At 41.2% G+C, this 17,388-nt stretch overlaps 1 protein-coding gene across 1 annotated transcript; it reads left to right on the top strand.

Annotated features, from left to right (window-relative positions):
• Positions 1 to 238: 238 nt before the first annotated feature.
• Positions 239 to 8,014, top strand: LOC311512462 (collagenase 3-like; the record flags this gene model as incomplete). Its single annotated transcript, XM_084613672.1, has 10 exons — positions 239 to 358; positions 450 to 691; positions 1,879 to 2,027; positions 2,126 to 2,251; positions 3,478 to 3,639; positions 4,276 to 4,393; positions 5,219 to 5,352; positions 5,714 to 5,873; positions 6,675 to 6,778; positions 7,914 to 8,014. The coding sequence occupies 10 exons, from the start codon at positions 239 to 241 to the stop codon at positions 8,012 to 8,014; spliced, it is 1,416 nt and encodes a 471-aa protein (XP_084469798.1).
• Positions 8,015 to 17,388: the final 9,374 nt, after the last annotated feature.

The following is a 17,388-nucleotide window of genomic DNA, read 5'->3' as shown; positions in this document are numbered from 1 at the left end:
TATGCTGAGAGCATGTTTATATAAAGATATAGTTTCTAAGCCCTTAGTGGGACCACAGATGCCCAAACCAGGACTTCTTGGAATGAAGAAATAAACCAGCTGTGTAAGCATCTTTACTTTGCAATGACAAGGATGTTCTAATTTGTCCACAAGAGATGACTCACCAGTTTAGGTCTATAAAAGTAAAGGTATTTACACTCTAAAAAATCAGAGTTTCAGAACCCAAGAATTCAGCACGATGCATCCAAGCCTTGCAGCTGCCTTCCTTTTCTTGCTGGGCTTGTCATGCTGTTTGACACTGCCTATTCCCCATGAAGACAGCGATGAATTCACAACGGAAGACCTTCAGTTTGCAGAGGTACAGTATAAAATCAATCTTCACATATTAAGGTCGGCTGTTTGATTGCCTTTGTTCTTTGGAAACTGGAAATAATATTTTTTTCCCCTAGCGCTATCTAAAGACACATTACAACCTACGTTCCAATCCTGCTGGCATAAGGAAGAAGAATGCCAACTCAGTGGCAGCCAAACTTCGAGAAATGCAGTCTTTTTTTGGGCTGGAGGTGACTGGCATATTAGATGAAGAAACATATGAGCTGATGCAACAGCCAAGATGTGGTGTCCCCGATGTGGGGGAATACAACTTTTTCCCTAGAAAACTAAAGTGGTCAAAAAATAATTTAACATACAGGTAAAATTATAACATTTAGTGTTATTGTTTCTTATTTTCAAGTTATCCTGCTATATAGGTGTTCAACAGCCATTATGTCGTATATTAGGTTGACAAGCTCAGCAAGAACAAAGGGTAGTTCAGACTTTGTAAAAATCTCATGTTGCAGTTTTAAAATCTATATGGCCCTGATCCAAAGCTCATGGAACTCAATGTGAGTCTTACCATTAACTTTAGTGGGCTTTGGATCAGGCCCTATCTAAATTTCTTTAATGAACTCAGTTATCAGTCAGCCTGGCTAGCTCCGTTGGTAGAGTATGAGACTCTTAATCTCATTGTTGTGGGTTCAAGCCCCATGTTGGGCATTTGATTGTGCTGCGGGAGGGATAGCTCAGTGGTTTGAGCATTGGCCTGCTAAACCCAGGGTTGTGAGCTCAATCCTTGAGGGGGCTGTTTAGGGATCTGGGGTAAAAATGGGGGATTGGTCATGCTTTGAGCGGGGGATTGGACTAGATGGCTTTCCGAGGTCCCTTCCAATCCTGATATTCTGTGGTCACAATATGATACAATGGTGCCATTAAAAATAGCCCTCTCTCTTTCTTATCAATATTTGCAGGAAACCAAAGAGTGATAAGAAAGAGAGAGGGCTATTTTCCCTATGTATTAAATATGGATATAAGTGGTATCTCTGATAATGCTATGTAGCAAACTGTTAACAAACATTGTTTTGTAATGGTGACCGTTGTATCTCTTCAATGTCTCCTTGATCATGTATTGTCTCTCCAGAATGGTCAGGTGCATGAGATATTTCATATCTCTTCAAAATATTTTTAGTAAAATATACTGAATAAAGTCCCATATTATCTATACAAAATATCTTAATAAAGAACAAACTTTTTGTTTTCTGGGGTTTTTCTAGTGCGTATAATAATGGCAAAAAACCCCCAAAAAACAAAAAACACACCCCAAATCCCAAACTGTTAGGTCATTATCTTTCTGAATGATACTGATAGATGGAAATGTACATTTTTATTTCTGGAGTACTGTACATTAGTAATCCAATTCTTTCTTCTGAGGTAAGTGCACTTTAGGGATAGCTTTTGAGAAATGACTGTCTCCCAGTCAAAAGTAGGTTTTCATGGAGGTACATTGCAAAATTCCTTGGACCTGCAGAAAAGTTAATTGAAGATATTTTATCTGATTGATAGAATTGTGAATTACACTCGAGATCTGACACGTGCTGAAGTGGACAGAGCATTCAAAAAAGCATTCAAGGTTTGGTCTGAAGTGACACCACTGAACTTTACTAGAATTCGCAGTGGCACTGCTGATATCATGATTTCCTTTGGAACTAAAGGTAACAGAGAAAGTTTACTTTTTGGCAGTTTAATTATATTTTCACCTGTTTAAAGATGAGATGTAAATGCTGTCGGTATTTTAAATATTGCTTTGTAGAACATGGTGACTTTTATCCCTTTGATGGACCTTCTGGATTACTGGCTCATGCTTTTCCTCCTGGACCAAATTATGGAGGAGATGCCCATTTTGACGATGATGAAACCTGGTCAACTGATTCCAGAGGTAACCTGTTCAAAAGATCATTTTAACTAGAGCTGGGTGCACTATTTGTTTCAAATAATATTGGCTATGAATTTTGTCCTTTTTGGATAGCAAATCATTCACAATCTCATCCTGATTTCATCAAATGTATTTGCTATTCAGAATATTTGCCAGATACTTTGGATGGATAATTTTCACCCTATATGTTGTTTGTAAACGGTTTGCTTTGACTGTTCTGTAGTTGTTTTTTATTATTCATGTTGCGTGATTGGTTACTGAAGTCACAGGGAGCTGTTTTTAATCCCAGATTGTAGATAGGAGTATGGTACACGTCTTGCATGAATTATGGACAAAACAATTATTTGTGTTAAAATTTGAAATTTGTAACTCTCTTCTAGAATACCTGTCAGTTGTCTGAATACACCAGAATAATGAATCACATGATCCATGAACCCAGAGAAACAAGGCAGTTTGGGTTTTTTACTATTCAAATATCTCATTGTTTCACTTGCAATTTGAGGGTGTCCAGCTTGGATCTCAGACAGATGGTGTTACCCCGCAGTAGAGCCAGTGGGAGTTGTAGATACTTACCATATCTGAAAATCAGGCCACTTTTATGAAGTTTGAAAATATTTGCCCTTGTCTGCACAAGGAGCCATTTTTGAAAAATGGATCCAATTGTCACTAAGTTTTTTTCAACTGCGGACACTGTTTTTCAGCACTGTGTCATCTAGCTTTGTTGGGAGCAGATTTATTTGATCCAATGCTGGAAATAGCATTGATGGTCAATGGACTACCTACACTAGGGATGGAATCCTGGCAAAACTTCCATTAACTTCATTGGACCAGGATTTCACCCTACAATTTCCAACATTGCTAAGATGATTGAGTTGAACTGGGGTTGGTGATAGTGGGAAATTTTTCAAATACAATTTAGTGTAAGAAAAAACTTAAAGGGCTCAGGCTATTAGGCCATTACTCAAACAAAATTCCCATTGTCTTGAATGAAGACAACAGGATTGGACTGTGTATCTCAGCATCCCCATCTGTAAAATGGAGTTAATAATATTTAGGGTTAATTATTTCATGTATGTTCACTTCTTAGACGATGTAGAGATCTATATAATTGTTTTGTATCTTCAGTGCAAAAAAGACATTGTGAAAGAGGATCAGGCAATAAACTGCATTCAGATACATGTGTATATTGTTTTAACAAGTATTTTTGCGTTTGCTTTGCTTTCTTATAGGATACAACTTGTTTCTTGTGGCTGCCCATGAGTTTGGTCACTCTTTGGGACTTGAGCACTCCAGAGACTCGGGAGCTCTGATGTTCCCTATTTACACCTACACTGGCAACACTGGGTTCTTGCTTCCTGACGATGATGTGCAAGGGATCCAAGCTCTCTATGGTTTGTCTTCCTTTTGCCATTTTATCCATGTATCTTGGAATGTACATGTTGCACTGCAATTTACCTTAGGGTGAACAATCTGCTGTTGTTGTTCCTATTGCTCAATTGCCCTACCATGGTAAATTAAGATAGAAACTCTGGATCCTGGGAACCAGGCCTCAGGGTCAGAAGATACCCACATTTAACACTCAGGTAGAAACTGCAGCAAGCAGTGTCAAGTGCACAGGTGATTGCTGCTGGCTGGTTACCTGCTTTAGTGGACTTAAGGTCCCTGAGCTGTCTCCCATGGGAGGATGATCAAAGACTATGAAGTAGGAGAAACAGAAATGCCCATAGGGGAGACCTTGGGAGGAAGCAATCTTCTCAGAGGCCCTAAAGACATGATGTCAATGGCACCCATTTAGTTTTAGCCGCAAATATCTTTGCAATGTAACTAAACCCCAAAACATAGGGACATGATTTGCCAGAGGAAGAATAAGAAGGGAAAGTGAATATCATTAGTCCAGACAGTTTGTCCTTGATGGTTGTATTCATTCTGGCACTGGTGGACTCTTCAGTGTCCCATTTAGTACATAGTTATCTTACATGGAAGAAGAACAAATGCAGTCAAAGCTAAGTTATAATTTATGGTTACAGGTGCAGGAGACAGAGATCCCAACCCCGAACACCCCAAAACTCCAGAGAAATGTGATGAAAATTTGTCACTTGATGCAATAACAGAACTTCGAGGAGAAATGATGATCTTCAAGGACAGGTTGCAATGTGTGGTTTACCTATATGCTTCTTTTGTTGTACAGGGCCCAGCCAACTCACTACTAGAACTACACTTGGTACAACTGAGAAAAGAAACTGGCCCAAAAACCTTTTTAATTTCCATTTCTTTATCATTTGTTTCTGAAAATATAATTGATTAGATCTTTTTCTATCTTCCAAAAAATCTGCTATCTTTCTCCCTTAGAAGTTAATCTCTTTTTCTAAGCACAACTAAAATAGGTTGTAAAATCAACAGAAATAACTGTAAGGGCCATACAGCATTTCACATTTAAGCAGCCTTTATAACATAAATATGGGCTTGACTCCCTGTCACACTGGTGACAATCAAGAGTTCCTGGAAGTCAATGCAGTTAAATTCATGTGAAACTGGTGTTACTTGGGCTCAGTCTCCACCTGATCAAGCAGACATACTTACTGGTTCATGGGATTGCACTGGATTTTTCTCTAAAATTCAGAGATTATTTAATTTTCTGGGCAAAATTGCACGGCACGCAGCAATCTTACGTGGTGCACTGCCAAGTTAATCTGTAGTTTCTCTTCTTAAGGAAAAAAGGTTGGACAAAATGAAATCAAGACATCGGTTTGTTCTCTTCTGTGAAAGTGTTCACGTTATGAATGAGCTAGGTAGTCTGAACCATCATGGCTCGGAGAAGAAGTGGAGGTCTATAAGATTCTTCTTGAATTAAAATGTGTTCCGCATTGTAGAAAAGACTGAGAACCCAAAATTAGTTAATATTTGTGAAACACTGTGAAAATGATATCATAAAGAAGATGATAAAAAGCCCATTTTCTCTTTCTGACTTAGGTTCTTCTGGCGCCTACATCCTCAGATGGTTGACGCAGAACTGGTGTTAATTAAGTCATTTTGGCCAGAACTTCCAAACAAGATTGATGCTGCCTATGAAAACCCCATGAAAGATCATGTGTTCATATTTAGAGGTAAGCCTTTTGCAAATGGCAGAAAAGTGGAAGTATCTTAATCAGTCTCATTGAATAAAACTACTTAGGGTTAAATCTACAGTCCTCACTCAGACAAACTTCCATTGGTTTCACCCCAGGCAACACTACAAGATCTTCAATGGGCTAGAGAGTACAGAATATAGACTAGAAGGTTAGGTCCTCATCTGGTGTAATAGCTTCACTTTACACCAGGTGAGGATCTGGCCCCATATAATCTAAGTCACATAAAACTAATAATGTCAAATAATAACAATGTAATAATTATTGCTGGGTTTTACTCTTCTAATACCTTTCCATTGATGCTCATAAAAGATTAACATTTTGTCATCATTATTTACAGGCAGGAAATTCTGGGCTCTGAATGGCTATGACATAGTTGAAGGGTACCCTAAAAAAATATATGAATTGGGATTCCCCAGAGAGATGAAAACAATAGATGGGGCTGTCCACATTAAAGACACTGGCAAGACTCTCTTTTTTACTGGAGACAAGTACTGGAGGTAAGTTAGAGATTTATGAGTTCTTATTTTCAATTCTGCCAAGCTTAACTGTGTGCAAAAGGGCCAATTTTTTGTTTATTTGTTTCAGCGTAGACACTTATGGCCTCATAGATCATATGTTTTCTTTCGTTTCAAAGTTTTATAGGGATAGCAGCTCTTTAGAATGTACCATAAAGATTTAAGTAACAAAATTATATAAACACTTAAGATTAAATTATGACATTCAGCACAACCCTGAGAAGAGGGTCGTAAGAATTTATCCCAGGAGAAACTGTAACTCAGATATACCTCTTAGACACAATTCCTTCCCTGCTTCCCTCTTCCTGGATATGTGTGGCACAGGGTTGTAAGTTACTGCTGCCCTAAACAGGCAGCCAATATGACCCACTTTGTTCTAGTTTTCTTGTGCTGGCCAATGAGTTGGGTTTAGAGCCAATGTTCCATCCATCCCCTGACAATTTCTGCCTACCTGCTCCAGTGACAGACATGCAGCACCATCACCCTTATATACCTACGTACAATCCATGTAGAATCTAGCCTTCCAATTCTGTAGTTTATTAACCAACCTTTAAAAATTTACCTTTATTGTTCTTGTACCAGCTGAGGTTGTGTTTCTGGTATAAGGAGGCCTGGAGAATTGAACTTATACTCACCATTTCATTTGGCATAGACAATCTAGCGACTTCCAGCCACTTACAACTTGGGTATCTTTGAACAAGGTACCTAAAGATGATAGGACTTTTGTCAGATTGCAAGCCATGCAGGTTCATTGAATTTGTATTTTTTCCATGTTTAACATAGCTATGATGAAGAAAACCAAGTTATGGAAAAAGGCTACCCCAAACTGATAGAGGAAGAATTCCCAGGAATTGGCAATAGAGTGGATGCAGTCTACCAAAAAAATGGTATTTCTTCCCTTTCATTATTATCATTAAAGTGGTCCAAATTCAGAATTCCCAGCATTTACAAATTTCCTTCCGTCCCAAAGCAAAACAAAAAGTTGAAATTTTCCTGTGAAATGAAATTTCTGAAAAAAATTCATTTTGGAAATTTTGAAACAACCTTATCCCATTCAGTTTAAAAATATTTCATTTTGATCTTATAGAAATGTTAAATTTCAAGTAACATAATCTATGAAAATCAAAGCAATAAAGTTGAAACAAAGAATATTGATCTTATAGAAAGGAAATGTTTAAATGATTTTGTCAAAATTTTCAGTGCAATCAATGTTCTCATGATATTCATTCAACATTTTCTGATAGAAAAGTGTTCCATTTGAAAAGTTTCAGCCAGCTCTAATCACCATGTGTTATTTCCTGATATTTTAAATTGTTTCCTTCCTTTTTGATAAGAACACTTGTCGTTGTACAGTGCTTTATATATATTCAAAAGAGTGAGTTTGGTGGGCAGGTTTTAGGATTTTGTAGGAGGGAAACTCAGAAACGAAGAAAAGGAGTACTTGTGGCACCTTAGAGACTAACAAATTTATTTGAGCATAAGCTGTAGCTCACGAAATCTTATGCTCAAATAAATTTGTTAGTCTCTAAGGTGCCACAAGTCCTCCTTTTCTTTTTGCGAATACAGACTAACACGGCTGCTACTCTGAAACCTGTCAGAAAGGAAGGTGAAGTATCTTTTCCAGAACCACCCAACAGGTCTCTGGTAAAACCTGGGTCAGAACTCAGCGTCAGAACTCTACACAATGTGTCCATGTCTCTGAGACCAGACTATATCGTCTTTAAATAGCATTTGCAAATCAGAGAATTAAATAAATGAGTAACCACATGATTTTCACAGGCATGTGCTATGTACAAGAGAAGAACCAAGTTTCTGAGCATCCCAAATATTGACTGTTGGCACTAATTTAAGAGCCAGAATGAGGCTAATTTGAAAATTTAGCTCAGAGTTTCAAATAGCAAATCATTTTGCTGAATAGACTTAGTCTGAAGACCCAGGATTTCTTTTTATTTGAGTAATACTTTTAACAAATGGCATTAATTTCTGCTTGCAATTCCTTTTAACAAGCCTTTTTCCCCATAGGTTACATCTACTTTTTCAACGGACCACTGCAGTTTCAATATAGCATCTGGAGTAAAAGAATTGTTCGTGTCTTGAAAACTAACTCCATGTTCTGGTGCTAATCGCTTTCTATTTGGGTACCATGCTGCAGGCTGTAGAACAGCCTATAGCAAATGGAAATATTATTGTGGGAATAGGGATTTATAGAGAATGATTCTGTGAACAAACTCTGTTTATCTACCACCAAAGCTATACTGTATATATGGGAACTATATAGCTTATGTCAGTCTGGAACTGAATTAATTTAATAGGCGGAGAGAAGAAAATGATTAGCATTTCAAGGGACATTAGACCATTTAAAATCAATGCAGAACTAACCCAGATCCCCCTGCAAGATGCTGAATGCATCCTGTGAGATCGCAAGTACAAACAATTCCAATAATTTGAGGGCGCTGAGCATCTTGCAAGAGGTTCTTGGTACCTCTTAGGAACAGAGCAATGGTGACTGCTATTTAAGAAATTAGGGCTAATCCTGCAGTCTGTACCTTAGTAAAAAATCCATTAGATCATTTGGGGATTTCATGCATGTAAAGAATGGGTCAGGACAGCAGGACTGACACCAGGAGTGTGGAGACACCAGCTTAAGATATTGGAGCTATAGAATGTGGAAATGTTTTCATACTGGCATGTCCCCATGGAAACCACTGACCATGGCATCTTTACAAGAAACCAGAGTGAGGATGGTGAAACAGCAATGTGCCTAAACTAGGCTCAGAGGAAACCATTAGCCTGAATACACTGTATAAACCAGGAAGAGATGGCAAACACCAAGAGTTATGAGATACTCAGGGAAGGCGGCTGCAATCTAGCACTAATATAGATCAATTGAGAGCACACCAGGCCTGATCCACCCTTGCTGTAAACTGATGCAGCTCCACGGATGTTCACTGGAGTTATGCTGACTTACAACAGTTAGAATCTGTCAATCCACTTCAAAATAATGTTAAAATTATGCCGTTTGGTGTTTTAAGTCAAAGTTTTTCACCCATTTGATATTTATTTCAGTTGTTCCAGTGCCTTATGAGTCCACTGTTTTTTCAGTCAACTCAAACAATGCATGACTATGATTACTTTTCAACTTTAAAAGGTATTAAATAAACTGAATGAATTAAAGTGAATTTTGAGTCTTATTCATTAATATGGACTAGTGCATGCCAAAAAGGCAAAAGAGAACTACAGTAGAACCTCGGTGTTACGAACACCGGTTATGAACTGACCAGTCAAACACACACTTCATTTGGAACTGGAAGTACACAATCAGGCAGCAGAAAAGAGAAAAAAAAAGAAGAAAAAAAAAAGGCAAATACGATACAGTATTCTGTTAAACATAAACTACTAAAAATTCAAGGGAAAGCAGCATTCTTCATAATAAAGTTTAAAATCTGTATTAAGTTGTAAACTTTTGACAGAACAACCATAACGTTTTGTTCGGAGTTATGAATATTTCAGAGTTACAAACAACTTCCATTCCTGACGTGTTTGTAACTCTGAGGTTCTACTATACAGGGTATTTACAAAAGAAATCCAGTAACAGAACTTGGGGTTTTTAATAATAACTTTTTTTACCCATAATTCGATTTTTCAGGAGAATTCTGTTTTCCCGTCAAAATTTATTAAAATAGTTTGCTTTATTCTGCAAAAAAGTATTTAGTGTTGGCCCCAAAATAAGTAGAACAAGAACCAAGTATAAATTACATGACTGCACAGAATATAAGAAATGACAATTACTAGGAAATTACCAGAAGTGAATATAATTTCCTTCTAGCTTGAATGATGAATAAAGAACAAATAACTGATACCAACACTTTACCTTGAGTGGTCCCTTGAAATATGTGTTAACTACTTATGCTAAACAATGTGTTCCACCTTGTATTTAGCTGTGACACTCTGGTTACCTTTCCCAGACCTGAAGAAGAGCTCTCAGTATGCTTGAAAGCTTGTCTCTCTCACCAGTAGAAGTTGGTCCAATAGAAGATATTAGCTCACCCACCTTGTCTCTCTAATATCCTGGGACCAACACAGCTACAACAACACTGCATATAATTTAAAACTCTAGTTATTTTGCCTCTTGTTTAACTGCACTGTTCTTCCTTTAACTTATCCCTTTTCCCCTTATACCACCTGCCTTTCCTCTTTCTAGCTACAGTCCCTTTTTGTTACTCTCCCTACTATTTCTATTTTTCCTGTCCCTCCTGACCTGGACTTTCTCCCCTTCAGCCTCTCCAACGCCACAACTCAGCCGCCAGGGTACCTATCCACTGGCCTCTTTCTGTGTCCCTTCTTTTCTGGTGCCAGTTGCAGGCTCGCTTGCTTCTGGCCTCTTTCTCTCCCAGCACTGTGCAGCTTCTCTCCAGATTCCACCAGCCATTTCCACCACTGGCTTTTGGCCTGCTCACAGCAGCACTTTGAGGGGAGAGGAGAAGCTGCTGATGATATTTTTTTCTTTTCCTCTTTCCCCCCAAAACCATCTCAAGCTCAGCCCGCTTCAACTACATCAGAGTCCTTGGAGTTCTCCAGACCCCTTGCTCCCAGAGCAGATGTTTCAGGCTCTCTAGCTTTTTTAAACACCGCTCCCCCCACACGCATACACATTCTAAACACCATAAGGCTACTGAGTAGCCAAATTATGCTGCTTCCTTCCTTTGCTCTCCTGACCCAACAGCCTCCAGAACAGGTGGGGCATTACAGAAGTGGGAGAGTCTTCATCTCAAGACTGAATGTCTTTCTGGAAGACACAGTGTAGTCAGACACAAGGTATTGGGCTCAATTTAGAGGTAACTGGGTGAAATTCTATGGCCTGTGTTGTACAGGAAGTCACATTAGATGATGTAATGGTCTTTTCTAGCTTTAAAATCTATGAATCTATGAAGAGCAGGCCCTTTTTCCACATACTGGGCCCAATCTTACCAGAATTAAATATGAAAAGAAATGCTTGGGAAAAGAACAAAGTCAAATGCTTAAAGAAAGCACAAGAAAAGATCTGATTGAAGCATGCTAGATGCCAAAAACAAACAAAAAACTCACTTAAAAAACTCAGTCCCCCCCACATAAAGCTGAAATATCGGTAAACCCACTTAGAAAAAGGATATCTAGTTAAATGCTCACAGTAAAGAGCAAACAATTAAGGACAACTCTGTCCCCCTCCCAAGGTCCATAAAAATCACAAATGGGCGTTCATGACTTGAGAGGATCAGAGACAACCATTGCCTCATGTCAACAGCAACCATAGAGTTGTTAGGATAATGAGACGAAAGACTGGCCTAGTGACCTAGCAGCATGCTCTTTACTGCCATGCAGAAGACCTGTGCAGGACATATTGGCACGGAGACACTGAGCTTTATGTTAATGGCATTAATAAGTAGCTTTGATGCATCTTGAGTTGGGACATGAGTTGTGGCCAGGAAGATGACAGGCCCCACTAGTCAAGATGCCACTGAAAAGTCTCAGCTGTTCACCTAACACAAAGGGTTGAGATCATCTTGCTGGAGTCATCACCTCCTATTAGTCCTTTAATGTTCCTTATCTGGGAAAAACACTGACTACTGGACATGATTTAGAAACAGGACCCTAAAAGGAGAACCCCAAAAGTTGCCAAGAGCTAGAGGACAACACCTAATGAGACTGGACAATGCAGCTGTTTAGAAGTGTGAGCAACAAGGGTGATGTCATGGATGGAGTCTGCTGTAGACCACCAGACCAGGGGGATGAGGTGGACAAGGCTTTCTTCCAGAAACTCACGGAAGTTACTAGATCTCAGACCCTGGTTCTCATGGGAGACTTCAATCACCCTGATATCTGCTGGGAGAGCAATACAGTGGTGCACAGACAATCCAGGAAGTTTTTGGAAACTGTAGGGGACAATTTCCTGGTGCAAGTGCTTGAGAAACCAACTAGGGGCAGAGCTCTTTTTGACCTGCTGCTCACAAACCGGGAAGAATTATTAGGGGAAGCAAAAGTGGATGGGAACCTGGAAGGCAGTGACCATGAGATGGTCGAGTTCAGGATCCTGACACAAGGAAGAAAGGAGAGCAGCAGAATATGGACCCTGGACTTCAGAAAAGCAGACTTTGACTCCCTCAGGGAACTGATGGGCAGGATCTCCTGGGAGAATAACATGAGGGGGAAAGGTTTCAGAGTAACAGCCGTGTTAGTCTGTATTCGCAAAAAGAAAAGGAGTACTTGTGGCACCTTAGAGACTAACCAATTTATTTGAGCATGAGCTTTTGTGAGCTACAGCTCACTTCATCGGATGCATACCGTGGAAACTGCAGCAGACTTTATATACACACAGAGATCATAAAACAATACCTCCTCCCACCCCACTGTCCTGCTGGTAATAGCTTATCTAAAGTGATCATCAAGTTGGGCCATTTCCAGCACAAATCCAGGTTTTCTCACCCTCCAGCCCCCCCCCCCACACAAACTCACTCTCCTGCTGGTAATAGCCCATCCAAAGTGACAACTCTCTACACAATGCGCATGATAATCAAGGTGGGCCATTTCCAGCACAAATCCAGGTTTTCTCACCCCCCCCCCCATACACACACAGACTCACTCTCCTGCTGGTAATAGCTCATCCAAAGTGACCACTCTCCCTACAATGTGCATGGTAATCAAGGTGGGCCATGTCCAGCACAAATCCAGGCTTTCTCACCCCCCCCTTTTTTTTGGATGGGCTATTACCAGCAGGAGAGTGAGTTTGTGGGGGGGGGTGGAGGGTGAGAAAACCTGGATTTGTGCTGGAAATGGCCCAACTTAATGATCACTTTAGATAAGTGGGGTGGGAGGAGGTATTGTTTTATGATCTCTGTGTGTATATAAAGTCTGCTGCAGTTTCCATGGTATGCATCCGATGAAGTGAGCTGTAGCTCACGAAAGCTCATGCTCAAATAAATTGGTTAGTCTCTAAGGTGCCACAAGTACTCCTTTTCTTTTTATGAGGGGGAAAGGAGTCCAGGAGAGCTGGCTGTATTTTAAAGAATCCTTATTGAGGTTACAGGGACAAACCATCCCGATGTGTAGAAAGAATAGTAAATATAGCAGGCAATCAGCTTGGCTTAACAGTGAAATCCTTGCTGATCTTAAACACAAAAAAGAAGCTTACAAGAAGTGGAAGATTGGACAAATGACCAGGGAAGAGTATAAAAATATTCCTCGGGGATGCAGGAGTGAAATCAGGAAGGTCAAATCACACTGGGCTTGCAGCTAGCAAGAGATGTTAAGAGTAACAAGAAGGGTTTCTTCAGGTATGTTAGCAACAAGAAGAAAGACAAGGAAAGTGTGGGCCCCTTACTGAACGAGGGAGGCAACCTAGTGACAGAGGATGTGGAAAAAGCTAATGTACTCAGTGCTTTTTTTGCCTCTGTCTTCACAAACAAGGTCAGCTCCCAGACTACTGCACTGGGCAGCACAGCATGGGAAGGAGGTGACGAGCCCTCTGTGGAGAAAGTGGTTCGGGACTATTTAGAAAAGCTGGACGAGCACAAGTCCATGGGGCCAGATGCACTGCATCCGAGAGTGCTAAAGGAGTTGGCGGATGTGATTGCAGAGCCATTGGCCATTATCTTTGAAAACTCATGGCGATAGGGGGAAGTCCCGGACGACTGGAAAAAGGCTAATGTAGTGCCCATCTTTAAAAAAGGGAAGAAGGAGGATCCTGGGAACTACAGGCCAGTCAGCCTCACCTCAGTCCTTGGAAAAATCATGGAGCAGGTCCTCAAGGAATCAATTCTGAAGCACTTAGAGGAGAGGAAAGTGATCAGGAACAGTCAGCATGGATTCACCAAGGGCAATTCATGCCCGACTAACCTAATTGCCTTCTATGATGAGATAACTGGCTCTGTGGATGAGGGGAAAGCAGTGTTGTTCCTTGACTTTAGCAAAGCTTTTGGCATGGTCTCCCACAGTATTCTTGCCAGCAAGTTAAAGAAGTATGGTCTGGATGAATGCACTATAAGGTGGATAGAAAGTTGGCTAGGTTGTTGGGCTTAACGGGTAGTGATCAATGGCTCCATGTCTAGTTGGCAGCCAGTATCAAGCGGAGTGCCCCAAGGGTTGGTTCTGGGGCCGGTTTTGTTCAATATCTTCATAAATGATCTGGAGGATGGTGTGGACTGCACCCTCAGCAAGTTTCCAGATGACACTAAACTGGGAGGAGAGGTAGATACGCTGGAGGGTAGGGATAGGATACAGAGAGCCCTAGAGAAATTAGAGGATTGGGCCAAAAGAAATCTGATGAGGTTCAACAAGGACAAGTGCAGAGTCCTGCACTTAGGACGGAAGAATCCCATGCACCGCTACAGACTAGGGACCGAATGGCTCAGCAGCAGTTCTGCAGAAAAGGACCTAGGGGTTACAGTGGACGAGAAGCTGGATATGAGTCAACAGTGTGCCCTTGTTGCCAAGAAGGCCAATGGCATTTTGGGATGTATAAGTAGGGGCATTGCCAGCAGATCGAGGGACGTGATCATTCCCCTCTATTCGACATTGGTGAGGCCTCATGTGGAGTACTGTGTCCAGTTTTGGGCCCCACACTACAAGAAGGATGTGGAAAAATTGGAAAATGTCCAGCGGAGGGCAACAAAAATGATTAGGGGACTGGAACACATGACTTATGAGGATTGGCTGAGGGAACTGGGATTGTTTAGTCTGCAGAAGAGAAGAATGAGGGGGGATTTGATAGCTGCTTTCAACTACCTGAAAGGGGGTTCCAAAGAGGATGGATCTCGACTGTTCTCAGTGGTAGCAGATGACAGAACAAGGAGTAATGGTCTCAAGTTGCAGTGTGGGAGATTGAGGTTGGATATTAGGAAAAACTTTTTCACTAGGAGGGTGGTGAAACACTGGAATGCGTTACCTAGGGAGGTGGTGGAATCTCCTTCCTTAGAAGTTTTTAAGGTCAGGCTTGACAAAGCCCTGGCTGGGATGATTTAGTTGGGGATTGGTCCTGCTTTGAGCAGGGGGTTGGACTAGGTGACCTTCTGGGGTCCCTTTCAACCCTGATATTCTATGATTCTATGATTCAGAAACAGGACCCTAAAAGGAGAACACCCAAAATGGTCAAGAGTCAGAATGACAACACCTAATGAGACTGGACAATGCAGCTTGGATGAGAGGCTTATGACCCAACGGTTTGATCAGAAGAACACAGGGGAGGTCTTGTGGGATGATTATCCCTGGTCTTTTTACAGGAAATGGCAGAACTTCCTGGACAGACAGACAGACATACAGGCAGGATAATTTGTTTTTAAGAACTGGTTTCTGAGATCATTTGCTAGATCAGTTCCCTTGGCAAACATACCCTTATGTATACTGTAACCACAGAACTAACCTAACTTCCTCTGTCTCTGATGACTGTGTGTGAACAAACTGTATATGTGTCTAATCAGGATATAAGCACATAGCATCTGTGGTGTGAGAATTAATTTATCATATTTAGTAATACCTTCTGTTGAGACTGCTAATAAGGGCCTTCTCCTGAGTCAGTTAAAAATGAATGGCAAAACCCGCATCTGGCTTCACTGGTCCAGTGTCACCAGTGCACCAGAACTGGAGCAGCTCAGGAGTTTTGCCTGTTTTGTGGGAAAATGCTGATTCATCAATCCTGAAATATTTCACAGAAACAAGTTGGGTTTGATGAACATTAATTGACTCACAGGCCAGGTTCTGGTCTCGGGCCAGGGACTTCACGTCTTCTAGAGTATGTGACTTGGGGCAGCCCTACCTTGCTGCGGGGATCCTTGGGCTCTCTGGCTCCTGCAGACTGGTTGACAGTAGTGAAACTGAAAAGAATCATGTCCATTTCAGGCAGCAGCTGCTGGTGTCCTGAGGAACATAATTCATTTTGGAAGCACTGTGTGTCAGTGATTCCCAAATGGATTTTTTTTTTAAATTTCCTATTCCCGGGAAATTTCAAATTGTCAAAATTTCCTGAGCAGAGGAAATTCAGGTCTCACAAGAAAAGCAGCCCCTAAAGTCATAATGTTCCTGTCACAGAGCTGGGGCCAGTACTCACTGACTCCAGTAGTCAAAGATCAGCCCCTGTCAGTTATTGTAGACTGTATCTGTGATAGTATAAACAAGGTCTGGATCCTCCAATGAACATGGAATGCATTTCAACCTTTTATATTTGAATTTTCTTTGACCTCTAAGGGTTCATCTGCCCAGGGCTAAAAGACCCATGGCTGGCCCAGGTTAGATGGCTCAGGCTTGTGGGGCTTGGGCTGCAGGGCTACAAATCGCTGTGTAGACAGGGTTGGTTGTATGTCACCCCTCCCCCAACTCAGTATAGGGGATGAGATGAGGAAGGCTTAATAGGGGCAGGACAGCGGAAGTAAGGGAGGCCTTAAACAATGGCTACAGAGGGATATCAGGTCAGTTGACTCAAGCTCTTGGGGCTCAATTCCGGGGCTGAAAAATTGTGTAGACGTTTGAGCTCAGGCTGGAGCCCGAGCTCTGGGACCATATGAGGGTGGAGGGTCCCGGAGCTCAGGCTCCAGCCTGAGCCCAAATGTCTACACAGTGATTTATAGACCTGCAGCCTGAGCCCCACAAGGGAATGATATATAACACACATACAGAGTGAATAATGATGGCCTGCAAATGTCATGGTCATGTTATGATTATTTAAAAAAATGTTTGAGTCCGGTTTTGCTGGGAGTTGATTAGATTGACAGAAAGACAAAGGAAGGGAGAGGGACCTTAGAAGGAAGGGCATGAGGGGTGAAAGGTAAGGTGGAAGAGGGAGAGGAGGAAGGAGGGGGGTATGAAAGGCAGGAGGAGTGACTAACTAGATGTTTAAGTGCCCTGAGCTCTCTATAATTCGTCATACTGGGTAGTACAACAAAATAGTCCCAAAACTTGATGTCAGCGCTGACTTGGTGAATGAGTTCTTTTGCAAAAGCATGGGATGACAGCGCACCTTTTACAAAGAAAATAGCAATCAGGCTAGTCTCAGAGAATTTTTTATTTTAAATGGAGATTGTCCAGCTCAGTACGCCTGCTTATTCTTTCAGACCTCTCAGTACATTGAGTTATAACCCCCTAATCACATCACCTGAACAACAGTATAAACTCAACACCATCCTTGTGCTGTGATGAGATGATATAATCAGAACAGTTGTGGAGGTTTCCAAGGAGGCAACTTGTCATTAAGAACTGATTTCTAAAATCATTAACGAGAACACTTCCCTTGGCAAACAGCCCTTTGTATACATGCCACAATTGCAGAACTAGCCTCTCTTCCTCTGTCTCTGATGACTGTGTGCCAACAAACTGTGTGTCTGTCTCATCCGGAAACAAGAACGAAGCAGATGCGGTCTGAGTATTAATTTACCATATTTCGTAACACCACGTGTCGAGACTGACAATAAGAGCCCACTCCTGCGCCTATTAAAATCAAGGGCAAAACACTGATTGGCTTCAGCAGTCCACGATC

This window comes from Lepidochelys olivacea (genome assembly GCF_965140295.1).
Source record: "Lepidochelys olivacea isolate rLepOli2 genome assembly, chromosome: 1".
Lineage (NCBI taxonomy): Eukaryota > Metazoa > Chordata > Testudines > Cheloniidae > Lepidochelys > Lepidochelys olivacea.
Note: the sequence above shows the minus strand (reverse complement) of the source record. Positions and strands in the feature narration are given on the sequence as shown.